The 20,320-nt window shown below is 38.2% G+C and overlaps 1 protein-coding gene across 3 annotated transcripts in view; it reads left to right on the top strand.

Moving 5' to 3' along the window:
- Positions 1–4,464: 4,464 nt before the first annotated feature.
- Positions 4,465–20,320, top strand: part of CRISPLD1 (cysteine rich secretory protein LCCL domain containing 1) — a 36,982-nt gene continuing 21,126 nt past the window's right edge. Inside the window, exons 1-2 of one of the 3 annotated variants that reach the window (XM_019005810.2) lie at positions 4,465–4,590; positions 5,440–5,762. In XM_019005810.2, coding sequence (XP_018861355.1) covers positions 5,505–5,762 — 258 coding nt within the window. In that variant the 5' untranslated portion in view covers positions 4,465–4,590; positions 5,440–5,504. Of the gene's footprint in view, positions 4,591–5,439; positions 5,763–20,320 lie in introns of those variants that run through there. The other 2 variants (XM_015620147.3, XM_019005812.1) reach the window with 2 other exon arrangements.

The raw sequence follows: 20,320 nt of genomic DNA on the forward strand, positions 1-20,320 counted from the left end.
TTCAACTACTTGTTCTAGGAATCATTGCATGACTTTTACTTCATAGATTTCATGTATCTTTTTTTAGCAATTTATATTTGACTTTTACAGAACTTTATGCTTACTTTTTCTGTTACTTTTGTGAAATAGCTGGTGAGGATGGTGCAGAAAAACATTTCTGCCAATCTTGTTCTTTATCTTAGCAATGGATAGTACATGATAATAGATATGGTTAGTGAAGGCCAGGAACTGTGATGACCTACAAGAATCTGTTAAATGCTGTTCTTTTAAATATTTTCCTGAGAGACCAATGGGATAACACAATGTTTGTGAACTCTGCTGGTACAATACCAAAAGCAATGGATACAAAGTTTTCTCCATGATGCTCCAATGTCTAAAGATGATCTACACTTGAATGAACATCATGTAACACAAAATACTAGGGAATGTACAGTAACACAGAAAGGAAAAGGTATGGAAGATAAAGGAAAATGCATGGAAATGCTACCTGGTAAATGCAATATGTCCAGGCACTTGTACAACTGCTGATAGATGGTATGGGATATTAATGAATATTTTTATTCTGGTAAATCTAGCCAGAGGAAAGCTATTCCCCATTATTTTATTGTGGGTTTTTTGGAGTTTTTTTTGGTGTGTGTGTTTTTGTGTTTGTGTTTTTTTCCCCCTGAGTTCTGTCTCTGAATTACCAATATAGCTGTGCTTCTCAAGAAGAAGACAGTTCACAAAGTCCTTAACAATGGATGTGGCCAAGGTGTTTTTGGCTGAAATAATGTATCAAAAGATTTTGAAGCATCAGAATAATCTTGCATATTATTGTAAACACACCCAGAACAGCAGGGATACTGACCCCCATTATCTTTTTGCTTCATTTTTTATCCTCCCCAGAAGTTTTTGTTTGTTTGTTTGTTTGTTTTGTTTTGTTTTGTTTTTTAATCATAAAAAACCAAAAACACAGTTTGGGACAGTTTGGGTAAAAGCTTAAAGCAGTGCTTTGAGCAGAGTTCATCCATTTTATTCACCAGCCTTCACATGAATATGTTTACCTTCTCTAGTTCAATGTATATTTAATTTTGGAAAAAAAAAACCAAAAAAAACCCCAAAAAAACCACCAAAAAAACCAAAACAGATTAAACAAAAGTCACTAAAATGAAATTCAATTCAGACCATTCAGCACCATGGCAGGCATACTAGATCTCAGAAAAGGAGCATTCAAGGACCTGCTCCACATTAGGAAGAGATTAAATCTGAAAACTGGTCTCTCACCATACACACATCTCTCTTGAAATGTCTCCTTGGCCATTTTTGTGTGAGTCTGAAACAACTGCCACATTGTTAGTACAGACAGGCAGATGGGGGTCCTGATTTGTGAGTCACTGCAGTTTGTGTGTCTGACAGCAGTTTTGTGATATATGCAGTAATGTACACCTCCAGGCCTTAAACTTCAGGTGTACAGGAGGTCTTTCTGGCAAAAACACTTTTTTATTATTGATTATTAGTTGCATTTTTAGTCATCATCAGGACCAGGTAACAACTAAACACTGTTTTTGTGGGTCTAGGTTTTGGGTAAAAAATAAGATGTTCCCAAATTGCTGTAATGGATCAGACTTTTTAATGGGTATTTTAGTCAATACAGTGCTGTGATGTTATCAAGCAAAAAAATCACAAGGTGGATTAACTAAAGACACTTAAAATCAACAGAAAAATGGCCTGGATTTGGATTCTTCCTTCTGTTTTCAATTAAAAGCTCAGCTTTTAATATTCCTAGAATTCCTTCTGAATTTAGCAGATTTGTTAAAGATTCTTTATATGTATTGCAAGTCTTTCTTTGTCTTCTTTAATTGGCAGTGTAACTCTTTCTTAGCCCAATTATCAATGCATTTTTTCTATTAGGAAAACAAATTGATGATGAAGTAAAATATCTTTTTTTCATGCCCTTGTTTATTTACAATGATTGCTGGAACTTGCTCTCATCAAATGCAGGAAGATTCAGACAGCAGAAGATATCTTTTTCCCTCACACTTTAAATCTCTTTTACCCAAAGTTCAGACTAAAATCTTCCTTTCCAGGATTTTCTTAGTGGCATATTCTCTGTGTTTGTGCAGCATGTACCTGGTGACTTCTTACTAATTTATTTCAAGTGGGTTTTTGGTTGCAATTTTTGTTGTTGCTGTCACAACTATTCGGAAAACAGTTACTCAGTCTATCTGTTTGCATATGCACTGTGCCTTTGGTAAGGGAGGATATTTAGTTTTAGTTTCAGGAGATGCAATGTTGCTTAACTGTTTATTATAATAATTTTAAATTATGCATCACAGTTATATATCCAGTGGCAGAGGTTTAAACCAATCCAGAAAAACAAAAACAAATACAAAAAAAGCAGAGCTTCCCTTATTCTAATTAAGAAAAGAGATCCAGCAATGTTTAATTATATTAATACACAAAAATTAGTAGATGTGTCAAAATATTGTGAAAATCATAACACTTGTATGTGGCCACAAACCATACAGCCATAAACCAGACTTGAAGGGCACAGTCATTGGGTACACAGGGTTTATTTATTTGCTGAAAAATTATGAGAACAAAAAAAAACCCAACAATTTCAATGAGGCCTTACCTGGTTTTTTATTAGTATTTATTTTAATGAATCTAAAACTTGCATCTTAAAACAATGTCTTCAATTTGACAAAGACCAAATATAATCAAGTTCTTTCTAGAAGTATGATGAATAGTCAAAATCAAAGACAGTAAGGGATTTTTGACCTATATTCTGTTTGAAGCACAGCAACTATCCAGTGCTGATGGAAAGTTGATGTGAACCCCATAAATATCCTCACTCTTTTAACATTTTTTTAAGTTTCTTTTGTGCATTCATTACTGGGTCTATTAATCAAGCTGTTTTACAATGAAATAACACTTGTGCCAGTACACAGAATAAATGTCACATACTCTTTACTAGGTGATAATGCTAAGCTATGCCTCGATGGCACAGAATCTGCATCTTGACCTCCAGAGGCCTAAAGAGGATGGAAACGAGATATAGCAATACAAAACAATGTGAGTATTAAAAAAAAATCCAGATCTGACATATAGACCCCATCAAGTACTTTGCATTTTTTGTTTCCTTCCTATTTCATTAAACTCTTCAGCATGGCCAGTCTGCAAGTATGGCTCATTCTTCTGTATCCAAAATGACAAGTGGTAAGTTATCCTGGTGTATAAACTGAGAAAAAACTTGCATCTAGTCCGTGTATCCAGCTGCACAGTGGCATTTTATCTCACAGTTTTGTTATAAAAAAAGTTTAGTGCCCAACAGTTGAGCACAGAAATCCAGTTCCAAGATTGCAAGAAAAAAGTGATAAAGATCAACCAATACGGAGCATAAGAGTTTTTGCGTATCACGGTGTGTGAGTAAAAGAGTACCTATAGCATCCTGCACTTGATTCTAGAGTCTTTAGGGCAATTATAACTAAAACTGAAAAAGAGAGAGCTCAAGAAGCAGCAGTGTGTTACTTGCATGGCATTGTTTCTCTTGGGCCCATGAAATTTGGAAGCATTTATAGGGCTGGTCTGAAGCCAGCTGGATTCTGATGAATTTTAACCTCAGCGCCTCAGTTTCTGAAAATGAAAATACAGAAAACTTTTGGAAGCTGATACAGCAGTCCTGTGAAGACTGGAAGTTGGTCAATCCTGCCGTTAGCTCAATGTAACAAATTATACTAAGTAAATGAAACGTCAACCCCATCAGCTCGCGAAAAATTTCAGTCCAGAAGACTTCGATACAACAGAAAGTATGTATCCGATGCCTATTCTTGCTTGGCACAGAAATGAGCGGTTACAAACTTTTGAATTCTACTTTGTAAAGGGAAGTCTCATGTGGCTGGGTTTGAATCCACAATAAAATTCCTGTCCTGATACCTCCAGCCATATTCATATGTTCTGGTCTTTGGCGGAGCTCACAGCCTTTTCTCTTTGCTGCGTCTCAGCGGGAGCAGGCCGGTTTAGCATCCTCTTGCCTGCTGCCAAGGATGGAGGCTGTTGGGGACGGGGCCCCCCATGACTTTTCTGGGCGATAGCTTTTGCAGGACCGCGGCCAGCTTCTGGCTGAGGCTGCGCTCCCGGCCAGCCCTCGCTGCCCGCCGGACTGCAGGTATCGCCCCTGGAGCTGGTGCGAGTTCCGCCGCCCCCGGGTGCCGCTGCCGGGGCCGGGGCCGGGCGCGGTGCCCGGAGCGCGGCCGTCCCGCCCCGCGGGGTGCCGGGGAGGGGTGGCCGCCGCACGTCACCGCCGCCTGCCATAAATGCCCGGCGGGGCGGGAGCCGTGGGGAGAAGCGTGGAGCGACTCGGGGCGGTGGTGGCGACCCGGAGGCGGGCGGGGGAGGCGGCGGCGGCGGCGGCTGAGCTCGGCGGCAGCCCCGCTCCGCTGCTCCGCTGCTGGACACGTCCGCGCCCGCCGCGCCGCTCCCAGCGCTGCTCCACCGCAGCCGGCGGGGCGAGGCCGTGCCCGCGCCCCCCGGCCCGAGGCGGGCGTGGCGAGGAGGCGGGCGGCGGGGCGAAGCTGGCTGCGGGGAGAGCAGGCAGCCGCCGCCGGAGGGGTAAGGGCAGTGGCGGGGGGAGCATCCTCCCCGCAGCCCCCTCCCCGCGGCGGCGGGAGGACGGGCGGCCGGGCGGGCCCCACGGAGAGCGGGGCCGGGTGCGGGAGGCGGAGGCGCGCTGGGGAGCGCTCGGCGGTGCCCGAGCGCCTCTTTGTGTTTCCCTCCCAGAGGCTGGTCCGGTGTGGCGGGATTCGCGCCTGCTCACCCGGGGTGAAGGGGTGACCTCGGCTTTCCTTCCTAGAGCGCTCAGTCGTTGTTAGAGTATCGCATTCTTGGAAACGGTACTACTTTTTCTGAGTTTTCGGTGCTTGGAAAAGCCCGTCTCCCCCGCTTTCGTGTTCGAGCTCGATACGTTTAGTTTCATTAGGGTTTTGGAAATCGTCAAACAAAAGCTTTAATCAAAGTCATATTTTGAAATGCACTAAGAGGGGATACTTTGCATCAAGTTAATTGTGGATTTCAGTTCACTTTTTGGCAATGACTGTGAGCCTTTAACCTGCTTTTGTTAAGTTCCAATACTGGAAGACCTTATCTACAGTCTAATCTTCATTGATGTCTGGCTCTTTTTAAGTAGCTATGAAAAGCGTGCTTTTTGCATGCAGGCACTGAAATGTGCATGCCAATGTAATATGTAAAACCACTTGAACAAACTGAAGTTAGTAAGGCTGAAGATAAGCTCACTTCCCAAATCAACAGTGTGCACTTTTAGAGTAAAAAATGCAGCATCCTGCTTTCTCTCCCTAGAACAACAGTTACAAAATCTGTATGAACTAGAGATTCTGTTGCTTCATAAGGACAGGCCAGTCCTTCAGTCTACAAATTACATTACTCTCTCTTATGCATTTGCAGCCAGCAAACCTGGAAGAAAGACTTTGTCTTGGAGCTAACTCCTGAACATTTTGAGATCATTCATCATGAAGTATGTAGTACAGGAATGGCTCAGAGTAACTACCTTGCTATTCATAGCTCAAGCAGTTTCTGCAATGGTTCTTCCCAATGCCACGCTCTTAGAGGAACTTTTGGAAAAGTACATGGATGAAGATGGTGAGTGGTGGATCGCCAAGCAGAGAGGGAAAAGGGCTATCACAGACAGTGATATGCAAAGTATCTTGGATCTTCATAATAAATTACGGGGTCAGGTGTATCCACCAGCTTCCAATATGGAATATATGGTAAGGAAAAACGGATAGTGACATGCAGAAAAAATGTTTTTAGAATAGTTGCTATCACTTTATAAAACAGCATACTTTCAGTCTTAGTTTGCTTGTTTCCTCATTTAAAGAACTTGTCACTGTTTGTTGTTTGTTTTTTTTTGTACAGGTATGAACTGTGAGATAAAGATGCTTGTTTGTGGATCAAGTGTCATACTCTACCTATATTAATGTGCTTAATCTCTCATAGGTCTCCTAAATTTAAGTGACAGTTCCTCAGTATTAAGGGCCAATTTCCAAAATTGCAGTACTCAATAAAGTTGATTATAATTGTGACCTAAAAAGTTACCATCTGAGAAGAGTACTGAGCTATGAAGTTTCACAATAGCATGCATGTGTATTTTTCCCATCCTTCTAGGTTGGATGGAATTTATGAGCAAAATGAGAGTTTTACAACAAGAAAGTCTTCTATTTAAGTTGGCATGTGTTACTGGAGGGCTGCATATTTCTGTGTTCAGATTAATAATGTAATGCATAATATCTGTTTATTTTTTTTTCCTTAAGAAGCATCTGTGTTTGGACTATTATTAATGGCATTAAGTTCTATGTTTCTGAACTTTGTTTTTATGCCATAGTTCAAGGCTATTTCTATCTCTCCTTGCTAAGTAGATCAAATCAGATCATTAGAGCTTTTAAGAAGTCCAGAGGTTTGACAAAAATGGGCAACTTCTATTTTTCAGCACCTTTTTCCTGTATCCACATGGTATATTGTTGACTTATCTATCCATGCACCAGAGAAATAGCATTGTATAGGTTGCATAGGTATAGGTTGAGTTGTTCATATCAAATATTATACAGGTTTTTTTGACGCTTTCCATGACAGAAGTTTATATTAACACATTTCCAGATCAAAATATCTTTCCTAGACTGGAATGGTTTCAACTCTTTCAGGTTGGATATTTGGTTGAACTGAGCATGTATATGTCCTGGAAAAATCATGCTTGCTTAAAACATCAGTAGAATCATAAGATGGTTTAGGTTGGAGGGGACCTTTACAGGTACTCTATTCCACCCCCATTACAGGCAGTTTAACTTAAGTTTACTTATATGAGTGTCACTGTATTATACTTATATAATTACAATATATATTATAGACTAAGAGCCATCAGAAAATTAGTTCATGGAATCACAGGATATGTTGCCACACATCATCTCCAAATAAAGGCATAATAATACCTGAAACCCCTTTAACCCATTCAGTTACAATTGTCTGCAGTATTTGTAAACTTTGTTTTCTCTTGTGACTTTTTCAGACCTTGTTATAATAGAGGTTAACATTTTGTTCCCAGTCACTCAGGTTGATTTTTTTTCTGGAAAGCTCAAGAAAAAGCTATTAAGTCTTTTTGTAAAAGAAGAATTAGGAAAACTGTTGCTTTCCTGTGTTAAAATACTGCAAGCCTTTTTCTTGAGATTCTGTGAAAGCGTAGCTGATTTGTAGTTATGTGCCTTTTTCCATTCCTAATGCCATACTACATTTGCCTGTCTTATATATCTTGGAAAGGAGAATTTGGATATATTCACAGAAGTAAGGTTTTTAACAGCTATATTCAAAGATTCCTCCAGCACTGCACACACTTGGGCTTAGTCTCTGTGTTAGGTCTACATCTGGAACAAGTTTTTTGGTTTTGTTGTTTTTTCTGTGCTCTCCAATGATGCCTGAGCCAGAGAGTACAAGTAGCATGGAAAAACAATTACCCAATTTTAACAGCAAGGATGTTACTCAGAACGGGGCAGCAGCTTTCAAGGGGGTGGGATTCAATTTTGGCATAATACCCAAGGGAACGAGGGATTATGATAGGCAAGGATTTGAGACCTGTGAAGGCAAAGGTAAAGTGTGTGGGAAGAGAGATAGATACCTGTGGAGGGACAGGGACCCATGAGAAGGGTCTGGAGAGAGCCTGAGTGGTCAAGAAGGTGTTGAGAAATCGTTGTGATGGAGAGAAAGAACATTTGAATAATAAATATGGTTAAGCTAAGACCAGTGACTGTGATTTGGATCAGAAGTTTATGGTAGGAGGTTAAGAGCACAGAAATTTGCTGAGTGGCTATTTGAAAAGTCTAAACCTGTTAGTAAGTGGGGAGGAAGATTGTATCTGGAGGAAGCAGGTGGGAGTCAATACTGGGAATGGAGACAGGAGAGTTTAGAAGCCAATGGGAACTGCATGCTGCTTGAACAGAGCAAGGAAAGGACAGGATTTCTGAGTGTATGCACATATATTTTTATGGTACTCTTAGAGATTTTCCTTTCAGTGTCTTACCAAAGATAATTATTAGTGCTCCAGAAGAGGGAAACCATCCCTCTAAATGCTTGCCTGATATTTAGTGAGATAGATGAGTGCAGCTGAAATGCTTTTGTCTACTTTTGATGTGGTTTATTAATATACTCATGCTGGCAAACAGGTCTCCTGCTACTGGCGCAGTCATGACCCTGTATTCATGATGAGACTGATCCAAGTACTTAAAGAATCAGATTTTGTTTTAAAAAATATAATTTCAGTGGTTTTTTTCATTCTGAGTCATAACACTGTCTCCCTGCATGGCAGAATCAGATAAGTACCAGTGCTGATAAAAGAACATTGGAATGCATAACTAAGGAATGGGGTGGGATGGAGAACCATGCTGGGTAGGACCTATTGGCTTGATTAATTACTCACTTACAAAGTCCAGACTTACCTTTGAGATAAGGCCTGCAGCCTAAGATCTTGGTTCTATTAAAGACAAACAAAAACCAACCAAACAACAACAACAAAAAAAAACAACCCAAGGAAAGCTAAAAATTTGCATGACTGAGCTGCACACTCTTGCCATATGCTTTGGAAAAGCAAGCATTACTTGGCTGTCATAGTTCAGAGACCTAAAGTTACAGTGCAGTAAGGTTCACAGTCGCTAGGTCTAATGAACAAAGCGTTCTCATGGTTGTCTGGCTGAACTTACTGGATGAAAAGTTCATCTTCCCAAGTACTGTGACTCTGGTGGTGAGCAGTAATGGATTCCTAAGATAAGAGGATAAGAATACAGCATGTGAAAAGAGAAACTTCTGCAATGAAGCACTCCAGCTTCCAGCAAACAGCAGCTTAGGGACTTCCTTAATCTGCTGTTGTTCTTTTTGCATCAGATGGAATACTCTCACATGGAATTTTCTTTATGAGTTTGAAAGTTTCTGCATCCATTTGTATTTTTTAAATCCATGGCATCAATTTGCAGAGCTCTATAAATTTAATTATGCAATGGGTGAAAAAATACATTTGTTTTCCTTTAAACTTGCTCTTCTATTTGATGCCTTATTTTTATGGTGAGAAATAGTAATTTCCTCAGTGATGACAAGGTTTTCAGCTGAAGAATCCCATTTCCTTTACTTGAAAACTGTTCTATCTGAAAAGCTGTTCCATTTTGCTATGATTCTCCTGTTTTCCTTTTAATGCAAAGAGAACAAACTAAACTGTGGATAGTCATGGCATACTGTAAATTGTTATCTCTGTATTTATTTGCTTCACTTCCTAATAGTTTCTAACATTCTTTTACTTTTTGATTTAGTGTCCTACAGCTGACATGTTTTATAGAGCTATTCACAATGACTTCAAGATCTTTCTAATGTGCTAGAGGTCATTTACAACACTACTGTGTATGTAGAGTTGGCTGTTATCTCCAGCAATGTTCTTATTACTTTGTATTCATTCACATTGAATGCTATAAATAATCTTGTCTTCCAATCACTTAGCATTAATGAGTCTCCTGTCTTTATATTTTATTTTTCCTATCCAGTTTTCACCTATCTTAAACAGTGAATACTATACTATATTATCTTTTCTTGGGCTGTTGTGGAGAAGGTATGCTGCAGAGACCATGAACACATCTTGCAGGGAATCTGAAAAATTATTTTGTATCCTTAGATCCCTTTAAAGTCATTTATCACTTCTTTCTTTACCTTATGATAGCCTGATTTTGTTTTTTTGTTTGTTAATTTTTAAGTAACTTGGGAATTCTGTGGAAAAATTAACTGCACTTAACACTCTTCCACATGTTGACACTTTCAAGGTGTAATATATATAGGACTAATTATCTGTATATTTCATTTTTTTTTGGCTTACCCTATAAAGTCATCCCAATGGAAGTCGGTTTTAAGTCTGTGGTTTCTCAGGATCTTTTGAAGCTTTTAAAAATATTTTTGACCGTGTGCTGGTTTTTGTTAATGCAATAACAAGAGAGATAGTGTACTGCACAGTAATTAGAAGTTCATTTAGCAAGTTCTTCTGTGTTCTTGAAGGATATTGTTTGGTCCTGGCAATTTGCTACTGTCAGTATTTTCAGTTTTGACTACTGTTTCTTAAGGCTGATTTGGATCCTCCACCTGGTCTTCTGTCTCTTTTCCTGTATGGAAGGATTCTGGTGTGAGAACGTGCATAAGCTCCTCTGTAGGAAACAGTATTAGAAAAATTCATTAAACTCCTTTGCAGTGGCCTTACACAACCTTATGACTTCATGTTAGATCATTCTTTCCTAGACCTCCTCGTTCAAAACTGAGAGAGTTTTTGGGCTGTTGACTTAAATAGAAAAAGAAAAATCTTTTTCTGAGGTTATGATGAACAGTGTGTTATGAAAATGCATGACAAATGTATGTTGTGTATTTTTTTTATCTGGATTGCTTCCTTTTAAAGAAAGATGCAAGGAGCATTTCCTTTTTGCTGCGCACATGAATTTAACAGCACTGGAAAGAGAGGAGAGAGGAATGAGCTTTCCCTGCTCCCCTTCTAAAGCACCTGAACAGAGCTTAGAGCAACTCCTAATTTTTTTTAAAATTTTTTTTTTTTGGAATGAACAGAAATTGCAAACTTTTTTCCTAATAATTTCATTAGTAACATTGCACCTTAGTAAATCTCAATATATTAATGAAAACTGATTTTCTTCATGATTATTGCAGTCAAGACTTTAAAAATCTTCATTATTATCTGGATAGTGGGAGTTGTTAATTCCTCTATATTTCAAAGAGTTGTAGTTTGCAAAATAGAACGGTTCACCAAGAAGAAGATTCACAGAAGTAATTTTGTTTAATGAATTTATAATGCACTCTACCTTGAACTTTTCTTTTAGTATTTGTTCCTTGATTTCATACATATTTTCCCAAACAAATAAGTCAAATGATTCATGTGAGATCCTCATTCCATGCATGTGCCTTTGCTGTACTAAAGAGTATTCAGGTTTCAGCTTGATAGATTGCAGAGCATTTTAACCTGGTATTTCTTGGCCCCAAGCCATGCACTGCATTTTATAATTACTGAAATTGGAGACACCGGTGTCTTCTAGGGCAAGGAAGTCTTTGCTTATTTCGTTATCTCTAGTCTTTTGGCCAGACCCTGCCAATAAATACCAGGGATGTCAATGCAAACCCATAACTTTCTTCTATAAAGTATTACATTGGAAAACTTGTGAGGAAAACACAGAGTTCTAGAGGTGCTTTTAAAACAGTTCAGATTTGAACATTTCTTTGGTATAGTTGTGTAGTTCTTCAGGAAAATTCTGGATGCGTATCTGGCAGCAGTATTGGACTCATATTTTATTCACAGAAAGGGGAAAACCATTTTTTTTCCTTAGTTTGTTATAATTTTGGTATAATACCTCTGAAGGCCTTAGTTTGAAAACCTTGATAGTGATGTGTTGGAAGTGCTGACACCATATAATTCCTTTCAAAACCACAACTAATTCAAAAATTCTGTGAAGGCCCTTATATTTTGGGAGGCTTGAAGATTTGCCTCTCCATTTCAGTAGCTTCAGGAAGACTTCAAAAGAAAAAATTAAGAAATATAGCTTATTTAGATTTTTTTTAAATTTTCCTGTAGGCAGTCTTCTGTTATAGTTATATAGAAACCATTGGACTTTGGATTGTATGAACCCAGTAGTAGATAGAGCTCTTGCATGATAATAAAAGGTTATTCATGGCATCATAGGGACTGAATAGGGATCAAAATAAATTTTATTGCTGTCTTGTGTTGCATTTGGTTTCCATGGTCAGTTCAAGTCAGGGAGCAGCAGCTCCTCTGTATATGTATCTGTAAGTTCCCAGCTGAGATTTTTTTTTATTTTTGTAGTATTCCTAGGAGAATTGAAACAGCATTAGGAAAGATAAAGGAAGACCTTGTAGTGGACATACATGTTTTGGTGAATTCTTCTGTTCTGACATGCCCTGTTAAATATCCTAGACCTTTCTGACAAAATATTTTGATGTCTCTTTTTAGTGTGTCTTACCCATCTTGCCAAAACTCTTTAGGGATGCTTGATTAAAAACAATTCTTATTCCTTTTGAGCAGAGGGCTTTGGTTTGTGGAATTCCCTAAGTGGCTGAAGAGCACTTTTGGGTGCCAAGAACAGAGCAGCTCTATTCAGAGTGGACCTGCCTGCTTTCCCTCTGGTTTTCCACTTTTCTGCTTCACTTCAAAGATTGGTAGAAGTTCTTCAGCTTCTTTGCCTGTGCTCAAAGGCTACTGACTCTGCATCAAAGAGCACAGTGACGTTGACTTATCCTCTTATTCTCCCTGGCAGTTTTAGCAAAGGATTGTGCAATGTGAAGTGGCCAAGAAAAAAAGTGGCATGACTTCTATTGATGTAATGCCAACAACAACTAAGCAACTCCAAGTAAAGAAACTGAAAGTGGAAAGCAGCAAAAAGGCTCACTGTCTCAAAGTTTAAGGGAGCCTTCTCAAAATAAAATAATTAGCAACACAGGACAGGCACTGTTCATCTTTTATTTTTTCTGTCAGAGAACTCCTTTGTCCCGAAATTAAAGAAGATCATTATTTTTTATAATATATATTATATATTAAAAATTTTAATATTAATCAGTCATATCAGAATCTAAGCTTAAGTACAAAATATGAACAGAACACATAAAACAATCAATGAGATTTATAAATGTAGCTCCCTGTTGCCTGTCATCTTCATAATATTTGTCTCGGAATCTTCCTTAACTAATTTTTTTCTTTTTAAGTGAGAAAAAAACCTCAACTTATTTCTTAACATTATTTCAATGAAATGCTAGATATGAAGTTATCCTGTTCTATGTCAATATAATCGGCCTTAAATTTGGCATCAGTGACCATGATAGAAAAAGGATGATTCATTCAAAAAATATCCTCTGATAATACAAAGATGGACAAATTTCACCTTATTATGGAAGAAGATCAGAGATTCTTAAAATGAGGCTGTTAAATCCAGAATTTGGCTGCCTGATACATATCACAGTAGATTTTTCCTGAATTTCCTGTTGGTCAGGGATTCCTTTAATACATTTTCCAATGTTTTTTTTAAGATTTTATATGAAAATATTTCTTGTCAGTAGTGCCAGGTCACATCATATGATAAATGGATGCTTTTTGGCAGTAAGTTATATTCACTTATGTCAAAACACAGTGGTCATCTTTTAAAAGCATTTACTTTGACACGTATTTGAGATACCACGGCTAATTCAGGTTCAAAGTCCAGGAAATTCTGTAACATCTCTAAAACTGTTGTATGAAAGCAATCAGTTACAGTGAGTTTAACCTGGTAATCACTCCTAGGATTTGAGGTGAGGACCTGTGCTCTGGTCAGTTTGTGATTAGCTATAAATATTCATGAATACTATTTGCAATGAATGCGTGCAATTCATAATTTGACAATGGACAAACTAGAGAAGTCAAGATCACCTTTCATGCTGTTGCTTCTCTTCCATTCCTGTTAGAATATAGAAGTAAATAGATGATTTTTAGTCATGTTTAATAGGCAGTCTTAATGCACTGCTTTTAAAAAGTAGCAAAGTAAATGCAGTGTTTCAGAACACCTTGGAAAGCTGAATATTCCAGCAAGGTTTTTTAACATGCTTAAAGTACACAGAGAATTAAACGTGATTACTCATGTCTGCTGGTTCCTATTCCTGGTTTTACTTCTTCAACACAAAAAGCTCAAACACATGAAGCTGTAATAAAGAGATACTTCTAAATATTGGTGCAATTTTTTCAGTGTTTGGGAACAATATTTTTGGCGTTATACCACTTTCCTGTTTCCAGGCAAAAGCCACAGTTTTCCTGCTTTTTGCTCTTTTCCAAGAGAGTCGCTGAAACCTCAAGGTCTATTCAGGGATCTCTGCCCAGTTTAAAGCTCTATAAACTCCAGTCTGCCACATGGTAACATGTAAGTTCCTTACCATTTCACTTCTAGCCAGGTAGTAGTTTTCCAGCAGAAAATGCCTGTTTTAACTTTCTTGGCAGAGGAAAGTTTTAGCTATTCTTTCTTTGTGCTTAAAGAATGTGTGGGTACTAGTTAGTATTGTTGGGTGTTTTATTTTCAAGGGAATTTTGCCTGGTGTTGTAGTACTCCTGAGTTTTTGTGGTCACTGCTGCATAAGGGATCTCAGGCTGTGGGGAGGCCACATTTTTTCTGACTTAAATGACTGGAGGTAAGCATCTCAGCTGAGTGCAAGTTATTTACTTTTCAGATGTGCTAATTATCATTAGTTTTCATGGACTTCCTTCAGCTTCTTTGATGAAATTGCCTCACTGAAGCATGACTGAAAGACAAGCTAATGAAAACTGCCAATGCCTGTAAATCAAGGAGAGATCATGTCAAATCAATCCATTTTATTTTTTAATGACCCCGCAATTTAAGGAAGTATTAGGTGCCATATTTTGACTGGAAAGTTCTTGATTCTCTCTACCCTAGTGTTTTTGTGAGAGAAAATTGTCAGAACCTCCTTTTAAATAGGTGGAAGATTGCAGGTGTTGGAGCCTTATTGGTTTTGGTTTCTGACTTGTGTCAGCAAAGAGTACACCTGAAAACTTCAGTATGTGTATATATATATATATATATATATACACACACACACACACACACACACACATATATATAAAATGTGGGCACAGGATAGGGTTGTTTTAAAGAACATGATCAAAATTAGAACTTGAGAAGTAGAAGTAATGGCCAGGGATCAACATGATGAAACTTAACTGCAACGCATGGAATGATGAAGAAATTAAAGAGGTGAAATACAAGAGATAAAGTGTAGAGGTAAAACTGCAATATAAAGATGCAGGAGTTGCACTGACTTAGAAAATAATATGTGGCACCAATCTGTAAAAGTAGTTGTGTGTGAAACTGATGAGAATTTACCTGAAATGCAAATGTCCATTTTTGGTAATTTTAAAGGAATGGTCTACCCATTCTAGAAAGTTTGAAAGTAATAAGATTGAGTATCAAGACAGAATATGTGATTTATGAGATGATTCAAGGAATGAAATAGCTTATTTGGTTAATCTGGGAAATAAATAAAGGCAGTTTCAGGAAAGAGAGAGATTTATTTTTATAAATAAACAATAAAACATCAGCTATTATTGCAGGGCAGGAGGTTTAGGTTGCATACCAAGGGGACCCTCTTTATTCTTATAATCATTAAATCGAGACGAAAATGAAAGTAAATAGGTTTTCTGAAAATAATGTTACTATTTTAAATTATAAAAATGTGGATAATAGACATATATTTGCCTCAGTGGAAAAGGCTACACTACAGTCAGGATCAGCGTCTGGAAGTAATTTTTAACTGTACCTTTCTGTTTCTCTGTGTTGATACCATGCTGGTGATTTCTAGTTTTCAGCTGTATTTCTGTCAAATTTGCTCATGGCATTTCTCATTCTATGTTTCATCTTTCCTTTTTTTTCCTTCTCAGTGTCATTAGTCTTAATACAGTGGATTCTTTTAAAAAGTAAATAAATACCCATACTGTACCGTGGTATTTACTTTACCACTCTTTCCCTATATTTAGAATGTATACAGCAATGAGGTATTTATACTATGCCATGGTAAATGTTTGCTTTCAGTGGTGCCCACTGTACTTACTTTTCCATCTTTGCTGAGCTTAAATTTTAGCTCTTCTTTAATTTTCATATAGTCCCAGTCCATATGATTTTTTCTCCCTTCCAACATATGTGAAAATATCTCTCTCCAATTAAAATGTTACCTCTGTTGAGGGTTTTTTTTTTTTTTAAATTGCTTTTACTGGAAAATGTTTTTTGAGCTAGTGTCCTTTGCAGCTCTGTTGCAATACCTTTTGGTGTAATAGATGGACTCATGCTGGTGTGGATTGTATGAGAATGCACATTTTTGATTTAACACTTGCTCAACACAAATGGTGGGATTTATCTCACAAAACTTTTGTTGTCTGTGGTGTAGATGTCTGAATTTAGCCAACCTCCTTTAATTAATACAGAAAAATGAGAATCTCCAACACACAGTTTTTCTCAGTTAAAGGTGGGTGGCTAAAATTATCTCCCTCTATAGATGCCTATTTGTCTATGTAACTGCAAAAGTTATTTAGATAATTCGCTCAGATATAGTTATCTGCTTTGAAGCTGTTTAAATTCAGGTGAAGTTAATTCCACCCCATTGATGTTGATGGCTGTTGATGAATTTTAATTTAAGATGTTGTAGCCTCACTGAAACAGCAGCTCCTCCAATAAGCAGAACATTGGTTTAGGTCTACATTCTACCTGAACCCTGTGTTGACAGAGGTTAAATTCCAAAATTTGTCTGTAATGCTAAACTGGCATTAGTTTTGGTTTTAGTGTGATAATTTGTAAACCTGAATCAGGCAGAGGATCTGTATTGTCTGCAATATCCCTGCTGCAGAATGCAGTGAAATCTTTTGGGGTAGAGGAAGAGTCAGCAGCTGGAGGCAGTAACTGCTGCTACCATTCAGTCTAACCTGCTCAGCTGGGTTTTGGCTTCAGCCAGGGTAGTGTTTGAGAACATTGGTGAACACTGAGTGTCCCATATCTGTGTGTTTTTGATGGTGCACTAGTTTTAACGGGATGCTGATGAAAGAAGTGTCTGTGTTGACAAGTGCTGTGGTGCCATTCAGATTTGTAGAGCAAAATAATTGATGCTGAGAACCTGACATTCATACTAATTCCATTTGAGGGTTTGTTTTTTTTTTATGCTGTGTCTTTCTGTGTGGAATGAATACCCATGAACAACTTCAAAGTGCACTCTAGCAGTGTTCTGCAAAACAAAAGGAATAGTTTCAAGGAGGATCATACCACTGAGCAGTTTGTGATATTTTCGATGTGTGCCTTGTCTCAGTGTAGAAAGCCAACTCTGATGATACCCTTTCCAAAAGATAGATTTCATGTCGTTTTCAGACAATGGGAGCTATACTTATTCTTGATAAACAAGTTGAATTACCTTGTATGTAGTACCAAATGATTCCCAGTCAAATGCTTGTCAGACCTGGGAATCAGCTGCCTTGTTGCACTTTCATCTTGTGCTCACTTCAATACCCTGTATTTACCAAGGAAATCTGATAGGGCAAAGTCATTGAAACCTGGTCACATCAGAGCATGGATGAGGAAACTAATGGATGAGAAATCAGGAGCTATGCACACCTATATTTCAAAACACTATAGTCTCCCTTTTTATGAAATTTCCAATATTTTTAAGTAAAGGTGTTTGAAGATTTAATTCATCCTTTGGCAAACAAAAAGAACGTTGCCTACAGCTATGCAGAGATTTCTTTTCAACTTTACCATTTCTTTCAAAGAGTTGTTTTAAAAGTGTCCTTAGTTTAAATCTGTAAAATACCAACTTTTTCTGAGTAGTGTGGAAGAACTTCTTGAATTAAGCTTAAAGCTTAATTCAGGCCAGCTCAATATATATTTCAACAGTCAGATTTAATTATCACTGATGACTTTGTGGTTAAAATTTGAGAAATGCTTAGTTCTGGTAGGATGTAAAATAAATAGTTTGCTGTGACTCTTCATATTCTTCCGTTTTTATTCTGGCTTCCTTTAAAATGCCAAGCTTTTTGGCATTTTAAAGATCACTAATTAATTTTGTATTTCTTTGAAGTTCTTCATTGTTATTTGATCTGAATGAACATGAAAACTTAGGTGTTTATCTTTCTTTGTATATGGAGATGCTTTCATTGTTTGAAGCACAAAAATTGCTATCAGTGAAACAAGGGAATGCTATTAAAAGCACAAGAATAAAATTCCTGTTGCAGTAAAGAGGTATGTTTTAAATACTTAGGCAGATTATTGTACATGTTTGTTTCATTTAGCCTGCTTTGTGAGTGAAATGCATTATATTTAGAACTAATCTGACACCATTAGTATGAAAAAGCTTTAAAATAAATAGTCTTTTATCCTGTGTAGTAAGATACACAGTTTTTCTTCATATAACTTCAATTAGAATAATTTAGGAGAGAAATTTGGATCTCCTGTTTTAATTGCTGAAAGAGAAGAACAAAATTCAAGATGCTATCAAAAATGTAAAGCAACTTCTTTCTGTTCTTATTCTCATCTCTGATGCAATGATTAGGCGTGTTGATAATCTAGTAGAAAATCTTCTGAATTCTTCAAATTCCACCTACGTGTAGACTTGGCCTTTAAAAATACCTTTAAGTCAATTTTCTTGGAGTAAGCTGTGATATAGCATTGCAATCTTACAGATTTCTTGTACAAGTTTTTAATTTATATTTAGAAATTTCACACATATTCATGTTACTAACACCTGTGTATAATTTTTTGCATTATTGGAGTAGTCAGATACAAATTGAAGATCGTTTTCCTGGTGGTTGCACCAGGGATTGTGATACCATTTACAGAATCACAGTGTGGGTCAGGTTGGAAAGGACCACAGTGGGTCATCTGGTCCAACCTCCCTGCTCAGGCAGGGTCATCCTAGAGCACATGGTATAAAATAGCATCCAGATGATTGTTGAATATCTCCAATGAAGGGGACTGTGCAACTTCTCTGGGCTATCTGTTCCAATGTTCAGTCACCCACACAGGAAAGTTCTTCCTCATGTTCAGGTGCAACTTCCAGTGCATCAGTTTCTGCTCATTGCCTTTTGTCCTGAGACTACCCAGAAGAGCTTGGCTCCAGTCTCTTGGCACCCTTGAACCTGGGGTCATTATTCCCAGGTAATCTGCATTTGCCTTTCCTGCATTTCAGTGGTTCTTCTCTCCACCCTGTCTAAGCCCTTCTGAAGGGCTGCACAGCTCTCTGGGGTATTGCCCACTGCTCCCAGCTTTGTGTCTTCAATGAACCTCCTGAGAAGACATCTGCCCCTTCATCCAAGTCATTGATAAAAAAAAAACAAAACAGTATTGGGTCCACTATTAAATCCTGGGGGACACTATGTGTGACAAGCCTCTATCTAGAACCTGTGGCACTGATTACAGCCCTCTGGGATCTGCTGTTCAGCCAGGTCTCAGCCCACCTCACTGTTCACTCATCCAATCCACAGTTTCTGAGTTGGCCTATGGGATTGTTGTGCAAGACAGTGCAAAGAACCTTGCTGAAGTCAAGGTAGATGATATCCACTGCTCTCCCCTCATGCCTGATAGTTGGCTTATCATAGTTGGAAATCAGGTTGGTCAAGCATGATTTACATTTAAAGAATCTGTGCTTACTATGCCTGGTCACCTCGTCCCTCACATTGGTAGAGATGGCCTCCAGAATGGGGTGCTCCATTGCCTTTCAAGGGATTGAGGTGAGGCTGACTGGTAAGTTCCTGGGTCCTCACTTGTGTTTTTTGAAGACTGGGGTGACATGTGATTTTTTGCAGTCCTCAAGCACCACTCTGACATCCACAAGCTTTCAGTCATGATTGTGAGCAGCCCCACTGTTGTGTCTGCCAGGTTTCTCAGCACTTGTCAATGCATCCTGGTAGGGCCATAGACTTGTTGATGTCAAGTTTGGCTAGATGTTCTCCAGCCCAGTCCTCCTTGACAGAGGGAAAGTCTTGATTCCGTTACTCTGGTCTCCTAGATCAGAGATCCCTGGTCTTGTCAGTGAAGCCCAATGCAGAGGTGTTCAGTACTGTCTTCTCTGGGTCCTGCTACCAGGGCCCCCTCCATCTAGTAACAGTTATTGATATATTTGAATAAGTCCTTCATTTTGTCCTTGTTGTCCTTGACCACATTCTTGAAGGGCCTTGGCATTCTTTCTCTCATTTTTGTTTACTCTGGCAACCTCTCTATATTCTTTCCAAGTGGCCTGGCCCTGTTTCCATCTCCTGTGTATTTCCTGGCTATGGCTGAGTAGTAACAGGAGCTCTTTATTCATCCACACAGGTCTCTTTCCCCTTTTGCCTGGTTTCTTGCTCATCAGGATGCCTCATCCTTGAGCCTGGAAAATCATCCTTGGTCCTCGGATATCTTTTTCCGCTTTTTATTGAATGTCTTTATAGACATCCTGGAGATTGGGAGGCCTTTTCATTTCTACATGAGTTTGATTTGTGATTTATGGCTTCTGTCTTGGTAGGTCTTGGAGACACAAGTAACTGGGTCTTCTAGCACTTTTATCTCTTTTTAGTCTGTTGGATGTAGGAGATTAGTGATGCTTTATTCACATTTTTTTCTTTGAAGCCTCTGATAATTAAGAAAGTGACTAATCTCTAGAAAATTCTTTGTAACTGGGACATTTGGACATTATTCCAGAATGTTTTATAAAATTTTCATTCCTTAGTAGAGTTTGTTGTTTGTTTTTTTTAAAA

This window comes from Parus major, chromosome 2 (assembly GCF_001522545.3).
Source record: "Parus major isolate Abel chromosome 2, Parus_major1.1, whole genome shotgun sequence".
NCBI classification, from domain to species: domain Eukaryota; kingdom Metazoa; phylum Chordata; class Aves; order Passeriformes; family Paridae; genus Parus; species Parus major.